The 9,771-nt window shown below is 28.3% G+C and overlaps 1 protein-coding gene across 1 annotated transcript in view; it reads right to left on the bottom strand.

The window, feature by feature from the left end:
• Window positions 1-5,620: 5,620 nt before the first annotated feature.
• Window positions 5,621-9,771, bottom strand: part of LOC129609607 (Krueppel-like factor luna) — a 43,877-nt gene continuing 39,726 nt past the window's right edge. Inside the window, exons 3-4 of the mRNA XM_055521631.1 lie at window positions 7,889-8,011; window positions 5,621-7,390 (exon numbers count right to left, since the gene is read on the bottom strand). Coding sequence (XP_055377606.1) covers window positions 6,072-7,390; window positions 7,889-8,011 — 1,442 coding nt within the window. The 3' untranslated portion in view covers window positions 5,621-6,071. The remainder of the gene's footprint in view (window positions 7,391-7,888; window positions 8,012-9,771) is intronic.

The following is a 9,771-nucleotide window of genomic DNA, read 5'->3' as shown; positions in this document are numbered from 1 at the left end:
ATTTAACGGGAAGTGTTAAAATAGTATGTGGTTTTGTGATGTCTTTAATAAAAATTAAAAATAATCAGTCGATCTTAACCGACTCGAATTTTACCCCAAATGAATACTATTTGAATTTTTGAAATATTTAAAATTGATTTTGCTATATTTATTTAAATGTATGCCTATCTTTCAAGCCTATCTACAAAATTCTGAAGGGCTTAGCTGAAATATAATTGGAGACAGGATTGCCAAATTTAAAGTAACGTCCTTCTTATTATTTTCTTTAACATTTAAAATTAGCTTATGTATGGCAACCCTTTGTTCAAATCCAAATCTTAATTATGTATAAAATTAATATACCGTGTACTAAGCAGTAGGCTATAAAAATCAAATTTAATTGGTTTAAAAAGAGTAAAACAGAAATGTAATGTTTAATAAATTTATAACAGAGAACAACTAGATAGATGGTATCAAAGAGTGGAAATATTAAAAATTTGATGGTAAGGAAAATTGTACTGGATACGTTTCAGAAATACTTAACAGGTTAAACATTGATCCCTGAATAAAAGATTCTAATAAATTCAACAGTTAGAATTTTTAATAGCCCGTGTTAGTTAGCCTACTTGTTTGCAAAATTTTGTAAGATTTAACAAACAAAATTCATTTTCATACGTTGTATACAAATCGTTGTAAAATTTTAAAAAATTTCTAAATATTTCCATAGAATAAGGTTGGTTTATTTTTGATATGTTAAGAAAAATACATAAGTATATATGTAAATTTTTTTTACTAATAATTGACAATATACGAATCTGGTTTATAAAACGGGTATATCTTATCATTAGCACCATATCAATTCGTACCAGTTGAAAAAACCCTCTTTGTAATTATGTAGTTTTCTTCTTTCTAAAGAAATTATTCTGTACGCTTCTTGTTTTTGCCTTTTTATTTTTGTGGCTTTATAGACTGTTTTATTCAAAACGATTCTAAAACTTTTTCTCTTAGGTACACCTTTATTTAATTTCCTTTTAACGTTATACAATAATATGATAATCATAATAATTTTATCAGAATTTACTTATGGTTTATTATTCTTTACTTTGGATATTAGAATATTATGTATGAATGCACTTGTCTTCAATATTATTTTTATGCATAATTTAAATAGCATATAAGATATCGTACATTAAAACGTAAATTATTATGAATGGTATTCTATAATCGACATTTCAATTATGTTATACTATATCAAAAATATAATTAAAAAAAAAATTCCAAATTATAATATAGATTCAAACCCATGTTGATAATTTATAAAATGAGATTGCGAAAATTACAATTGAACAACTTTTGATTTTTTTAGGAAACTTCTAACGTCGGCCAGACTGTACAACGTCGGCAAGACTTTACTGAAATGACCCTTCCTATTTCTGCTTGGCTTCCTCAAGAAAAATAGTTTTCCCTGGAAAAAGTTATATATTTTTGGAGATGGTGAAAAATTGTACGCTTTTTTTTGCCTCCATTCAAATGTAATATAACTAGTTGAGAGACGCCATAGTTTACCACCGAGTTCACTTTACAATCAAAAATTTCGTTGTAAACTATCAGTATAGGAGGGATCACCAGAAGAACCTGAGCTATTTTTCCAATTTTGATTTTATGAATATCAATAACGAATCTGAATTTATCACTCCAAAATGCAGTATATCTGGTTTGAATCGTTTTAATGGTAAGTTGACAGTCCAATAAAATTTTATTGAAATTGAATTTTAGATGCTTCGCAGTTATAGTCTAAGAAATTTTTGATCAATCGGAAAATTAATATCAAATTTTTTTCTAAATAATTGTGAATGAATAACTCATAGTTGTTGGGACTTAATTTTCCAAGTAGGTACATACATACATACATATATTCAAAATGAAAAAATCTTTAATATTATAATTTTGTTTTTGTTGTTTATTTTTCACTTTTTAACAATCATAAAGAAACTCGAAAGAGAATAAGTAAGAGAAAAAAAAACTGATTAGAATTTTTTTTTTCTTGCTTGTCGCTGTCATATAGGCAAGAATAATTCCCTAATGAGAAAATCTAAAGAAATCTATTTTTAAGTAAAAATTTGAAATGCATTTAAAAAAGGAGCTACTGGAATCCTCTTATCAAACAGAAAATATCAAAAATTATGAATATATAGGATTTATTTCTACACTTTATCTTCTCTATACTTGCTTACTTAGTTACTTATATTTCATTATAATATACTTGTAATCAGAATGCAGTACTATTGTAAATCTTTCATAAATTCTACCATTATATTGTAAGTGTGTGCATATCAAAATAGGTGTTCATGTTATATGTATACATACATATAATATTTTATGTATTCATGGAAACGTTTGCTGTACTATTCACGTACCTTAAAAAAATCTCTAGAGATCAAAAGTTATTATTTTCAAACTAGACAACAATTGAGTGTTTGATTGCTTGAATAAAATGAAAAAATATATTAAAGTAAATATGTGTGTATCTATGTATAAAAACAAAGTAAAAATCGTTTTTTTTTTCCTGAGTGTCAGAATTCAAACCACACGCAAATCAATTCATATGAAAGTAAAAATTATTCAATTTTGTATAAATTTAGGTAAAGTGGAAACAGTAAAGTCCTCATTATTCTTGATTTAATTTTTTTGAGATTATTTGGTGTTTACGGGTGTAACAGAAAGGATGTTTTTGATAATGCAACATGGTTTTGAATATGCAAGTCCTAAGATTGTTATTATTTGTTATTATTCCCAGTTCACTGAAATATAAATTAAAAATTTTCTATTAATAACAAAATTTAAAAGAAACCTAAAAAATCCTGTAAGTCCAGCAAACTTAAAATTGGGTTGCTGGGGGTATAACAAACTGGAAAAATAGTACCGCATTATCAAACACATTTTGACAGCATGTGCAGTTCTTTATTGTCAAACATAGGACACATTTAGTACTAAGTTGAAACTAAATTATCAAAAACGCTGAAAATTTTCATTAGTTTTTACAAAGTTTTCAATAGTATAACAGAAAACCGATCTTCATGAACCTGTATTAATTATAATACCTTTTTTTAGATTTAGACATTCGCGTAGAACTAAAGAAAATGTTAGTTGTATGAACTACATACTTATATTTGATTGCTGTATGGGGTATGGACGAACTAAATTTATCTCTATCAAACCGTCAAATAAAATCCATTTCAAATTCTCGCCAAACTAAATCCATTAACTAGACATAAGACCTTCTGCTTTAAACTAAATGGTAAATAAGTAAAGTATTGAATTCAATCAAATAAATTTGCTATAATTGTATTTTACTGTAATTGGAACCATTACAATTGTTATGTTAAAGTTATTACTTAAAACAAATTACAATAATAATCTCTAAAGTCAAAATAATAATTTCAAGGTTTGATTTTTTTAAAGTGATAATATTGCAAGTAATTTTAACTGTTTTATAGCTACATATTTGTAGAATTATATATAAATATTAAGTATGTGTGTATGTATATGTATGTATAGTTTTGAGAAACATTTCATTAGTATTAGTTTTATTCAAAATGAAATTTGATAAGAATTCAACAGCATTCATTACAATGAGGAAAAGTAATAAAAAATGGATAATTGAGACGCTCATATAAGCAACTACTTTCAGAATTGAATTTTACTAATAAATTCAATATGAAATTTACATACTTATACAACAATGGTGGTTATATAATTATTTTATTTATTATAAAGTTTTATACCAAAAAGGTAAAGCATTCAAAGAGTTATTAAATATGCGTGTAGAGGAATTTTTAATTTCTCATTGGTTCGATAATATTTTCGTTGTATTTAAGAGAAGCTTTAATTGTTATAATACTATTGCGTATAATTGTTTTGAGAAACAAAACATTTAGGTATTATGGCTCATAATAATGAAAAGAAAGTAAAATAATAAAATTAAATAAAGCTTAAAATTTTTCCCTGTTTTGTTTCTCACTTACCCATATGCACCTTTGTATGGAGAAGTATATACAGTTAATAATAATAGTGTGCCTTCTTGCTGGGTGGTGTTATTTCAATGTGTTAGTTAGTAAAAGTTATTAAATCTCATCAAAATATGTGTATAAGTGGGTACATATACATTACGTCTATAAGATGAATAAAGATATACATAAATAGATATAAAATAATTACAAGTTTAGTGATGAATAAATAAAATTTTCTTAGAGAAAATAAATATATTCGTATCATAACCGTCTATCTTGAGGAGCCTAAACGCCATTTAGAAGCTTTTAGCTTATGTATGTATGGTTGTACATAAATAAAATATTTCTAATACATACTTGTTTACAAACATGCATAAATACATGTGTTGGATTATAATAATCATTCTATTATTAGAGAATAATTTTTTTCTAAAACTGTTTTGCTAATTTTTACTCATTCATATTGTTCGAATTAATTTACTTGTATAAGATGGGTGTGTTTTAAGTAAAATAATAGTAATTAATAGTGTTACCAGTATTTAAAATAATTTGATTTAGTCTTGAACGAGCAAGTAGAAAAATATATTACACACATATTCTTATGAATTGAAAATAAGTAGTGGAAGATTTCTTGATCATTTTTAAGGTCGTTGCAATATTATCATTGTAAAGAAGACGAAAATTTATAAAGTACATCAAAATTTCATAGACGTAGGTCTATAAATATCGATGTATAATTTAGGGTTTTCAATCAGTTATATTGAATTCTGAGTACTATTCAAGTATATATGACAATTTTAACATGTTTTTTATTTGGTGAATAAGAACTAAATCCAAGCAAATATTTTCAAAACCAAAAGTTTCTGTTTTTTCCAATAAAATTATACTTCTTCCCACACTAGATTTATTCTGATTGATATTTTATATCAAATTAGATTCTTCACGCCAGTTTCCGATAGTTCTTCGACACAGTCTATATAACGTAGACTTAATCCATTCAAGATATGCGATTTACTTTAGTATAAATTAATCAAAAATTTTTAAAACCACTTTTAAATAAGGTATTATAGAATTTCTTAAAATTGAAGTTTTCCAAGCAATTTCCTTAAACTATTTTAACACCTCAAGTTTAGTTTGACTAATGTTAAAAATTGCTCCTTTAATTTTTAATATCTGGTTCCCATATGATTTAAGCAAGAGAACTAAAAAAAAGTGTACATAATTATAGCTGTAGGGGGTCATGTATAAAACTTGGTATCATTTCTTTGGTTGCACCTTCTGGGACCATTTTATGTATTTAAAAATTTTCCCTTTCTAGTTCGTTTTCTACTTTTTTTTTTGCTACTTTATCTACTATGAATCCTATTTGACTCTGATCTCACATATTAAAAAAAAATTAATAATGCTGAGATCATAAGTTTAGAACAGTAAATTACATACACCATGATTGTAATTATCGTTTATGAAAATAACATGATACAGAAAATAAAATATCATAGGAACGGTTTAAAAGGCAGAAGAGAATTATTAGAGGTGATTATTATCGTCCCTTAGTAATAATTGTATAACAATAATTTTATTGGAAAGTTGTGATTGATTAACATTTAAACTAAAGATTTTTGCAATCGAAATTTATTTATATTTAGAAGTGAAGAAAATTAATATTTACGGTAATGTGAAAGAAAACTTAAAATTTGAAAATTAATTTTTTCTTTCATTTCTTAATAAATTTCATATTTCAACTTACGGAAGCAAAAATAATATATACAATTCTCGGCTTGTTTCTCTCGTAGCTTGCTGTTGCTGTTGTGGTTGGGTTTGTTGTCCGGATTGACTTGTAATATTAGAGGGCTGAACAAAATTTTGTTCGTTTATTGGACTTGTTTGTGTTTCTGTGGAACTAAAAGTTCGCCCATCGACTACAGTATTTGGCCTAACTGTTGTACAACTTACTACCCTATTTAAATTTTCAGTCTGTGTAGCAACCTGTACAGTTTCCTGAGGTTTAGTTGTAGCGGATGCTCTTGTAATAATTGTATTACTAATATTTGCATTATCACCGATCGATGATTTCTGCTCGGTCTACAAATTATTTGAAGTAGTTGTAACTATTGAAATATCTCCGGAATGAAGCATATGATGGCTATGTTGATGATGAGGATGATGGTGATGATGATGTTGTTGTTGTTGCTGCTGCTGTTGTTGCTGTTGTTGAGCAGCAGCAGCAGCGGTCGCAGCGGCTACAGCTGCTGCTGCTGCAGCCTGTTGCTGTTGGTTCATTTTACTTTCTTTTTTAATACGCTGCTTTAAATGAACTTTTGCGTGTCTCTTTTTTTCATCAGAACGAGCAAATTTTCTACCACAAACGTCACATGAAAATGGTTTTTCACCAGTATGCGTTCGTACATGTGTTGTAAGATGATCTGATCGACTAAATGATCTCATACAAATTCTACATTGAAATGGTTTTTGACCAGTATGTATTCTTATATGTCTAGTGAGTTCATCAGAACGTGAAAATCGACGATCACAATTTTCGACTGGACACGCATATGGTCTCTCATGAACTGGAGTTTTACTTGGCCTATTAGGGTATTTACGTGGTTTAACTGGAACTAATTTCAATGGTAGACTACCTTGTTGATAAACTTGTTGTAAAATTTCTAAACCTTTACTAGTTGACGGGTTATATTCAGCCAATTGCGTGGCGGGGTTGTATAATGATTGTCCTTGAGGTTGCTGATGGTGATGAGGATGTGGTTGATGATGCGGCTGTTGTAAATGCAAACTGCTCCCTTCTGGCGCATAAATTTCTTGTTTTGGAATAATGCTAGCTACTGATGAAGACGATGAAGGTCCAGGAACAACAAGATTTTGCTGCTGTGCTACACTTCCAAAATCTGGTTGGGTATCGAGCCATTGATATTTTGGGGTTGAAACAGCTAGCTGCTGTCTCGTATACTGATGAATGTCTTGAGCAGCTTGAACTCCTTGAAGATCTAAATTTGATAGACAACTAGTACCGTAAGCAGCAGCTGCAGATTGTTGTTTCAGTAGCAAACTAGGCGGACATTCCATTGTCAATCCCATTAATTCAATATGTGGTGGTCTTTCTTCACTATAACCTGAAGTATGCATATGATGGGGTGAAGGTGATGTTGTACTGGCTGCTGATTGCGTTGAATAATGTGGTTGTACTGTAGACTGAGGTCCGGGACCTAATAAGCTAAACATAGGGGTTTGGAAAATAGTTTTGTCGGGACTAGGAAGGTTCCAATTGGTGCCAAGACCAGCTGATGGGGGTGACATTTGACCAGGCAATCCTTGTAATTGAGATGATCCTAATTGATGCGCTGTCACAGCCGCTACTGATGCTGATAAGCCTCCTAAAGATGGGTTACCTGTAGTGGCGAAAGTTCCACGATATGAAATTTTACCACTACTTTGATTGTTGTTGTGTTGTTGTTGCTGCTGTTGTTGTTGGTTTTGTTGAGATTGATGTGTGTTATGTTGTTGTGGATTATGATGTGGATGATGATGATGGTGAGGATGAGTATTATGTGAATGTTGATTTTGATTATGATGATGTTGTTGTAATTGGTTATTGTGATGAGAATGATGATGATTTTGCAGGTGATTTTGATGATTATTTAATTGGTTATGATAAGGCGAATGATTTTGTTGGTGTAAATGATGAGTATTATGATGATGATGATGGTGATGATGTTGATGATGTGATGGTGATATATTATGTTGTGTTTGTTGTGTAGTTGTGTGATGATTATTATGTTGCTGATGATGTTGATGATGGTTATTAGAATGATTATTATGTGTTGTATTTATTGTGTTATTGTTGGATGAATGTTGATGTGTTGGATACATTGTACAACTATTATTACTTGTTTCTTCCTTAACAATTAATGCTGGTGAACTGCGTTCTTCTTTTAAAGGGCTGCACAAACTGTGTACTGGACTGGAGGTTGATTGAGGTTCTAGTGATAAGTCTTCGGATTCTATTGAACCTATAAAATAAAATTTTGGCATTATTCAGATTTATATTTTAGCCGAGAACAAGATTATATAATCATTAAAAATAAATTTATCATAAAATTTGATCATCGAAATAAATTCAAAAAAAGTCAGTAACAAAACTAATAAACGCATTTTTTTGCAATGAATCTCTTGTAAATCATGATCAAAGCAAATTACAATCAAAACTAATATTATTTCTTCAGAATCACAATGTAATTTAATATTATAAAATAAATAAGATTTTAAGCTCAGTAAACATTCAATTTTTATTTTAGATTTTCAGATTTCAATATTTAATAACATTATCGTGGTTATAAGCTTATTTGTAAACATTAAGCGGATTCATAGAAATATATGATGCTCTCTTTCTTTTTAATTGAAAATTTGTGGAATTATATCACGAAATACTCAAATTGTATTATTTATGTATTACATATAAAAATATAACAGCCACATAATGCAAATAAACTGGTTGGAAGTACGTACTTACTTGTAGAGAACAGTGAAATACAATTTGAATGGTCACGCAATGATTATAATGTTTTTAAAATCGGAGACTTCGTAACAAATTAGGAGTATCATTCAAATTTCTCCGATTTCAATCCTTTATTAAGGCTTCTTGACTTTGAAAAATATACTCTAGGTCAAGTATATGCACCAAATTCCTTCTTCACTAATGATTTTCTACTCAATTTAATATAAATTTCTAACCATAATTTTCATGTTTTTATGACATTCTAGTTCCGTATATTTTAGTATCATTGTCCCCCTTAAAAATTTTCTGTATAAGTTTACATTTTAAAAGAATATTTTAATGTTGTGGTCTATGTATGTATATAATATTTTCGTAATAGTACTAATTGAATTTAAGATATTTACTGTACACGTATAAAACACGTATATACGTGCATATGTGTATGTATATAAACTATTTTTATGTTGAATTAAGTGCTCTCAATTGATACACTGAATATTGTACTTGTATTAATAAGTTGATCGTCCACATAGCGGAAATTTGATATAAAAAAATTCTTATTTCAATTTTTTTTATTTTTTAAGAAAATTGATAAAAACGTATCGTAATGTTATTTTATTAAAAATAATTTCATCTCATGTTTAATTACACTTAATATTGTAAATAAAAATAATAAATTAAGATATAATTGAGTTTAGAGAGTGCTATTATGTGTTTTTATGTATGTCTATTCATATGCAATCTAAAAGAATTTTGCTGAAGCCGCGATATTTGTAAAAATTTGCAGATGTACAATAATTAAAAGAATTTATTCAATGTATTGTTCAATTATAACATTATTAATAACATTTCGTTTTTTAACTATGTTTTTAAAATAATTTTTATTAAAGAGCAAAAATCTTTAGTGCTCTAATTACAAAATATTCCGGAACTATTTTGAGATGCTCGCTATACCTGAAAATGCCTTGGTTTTAAAACGTGAAAGATTGGATAGGTTTGACCGAAAATTTTATAATTATGATTTTAAATTATTTATAACATTTTACTAACGTACATCTTTGGGGCCTAGTGTCTGCCTGACGAAACCGATTTCTACAAATTTCCGCGAACAATTGAGAAGAAAAGAATGTGGTAAACTTGGTTATATTTTTGTTTACTTTTTTCGGACCCCCCCCGAAAAAATTTCTGAACAGGTCCAATCTAGAAGGAATGATTTCCTCCCGAACAAAATTTGTAGAGAATGTTATGACTTTTTGTACGATATACCTTATACGA

Source organism: Condylostylus longicornis, unplaced genomic scaffold (assembly GCF_029603195.1).
Source record: "Condylostylus longicornis isolate FDR11 unplaced genomic scaffold, ASM2960319v2 ptg000040l, whole genome shotgun sequence".
Classification (NCBI taxonomy): Eukaryota; Metazoa; Arthropoda; class Insecta; order Diptera; family Dolichopodidae; genus Condylostylus; species Condylostylus longicornis.
This window is presented reverse-complemented; position numbering and strand designations above follow the sequence as displayed.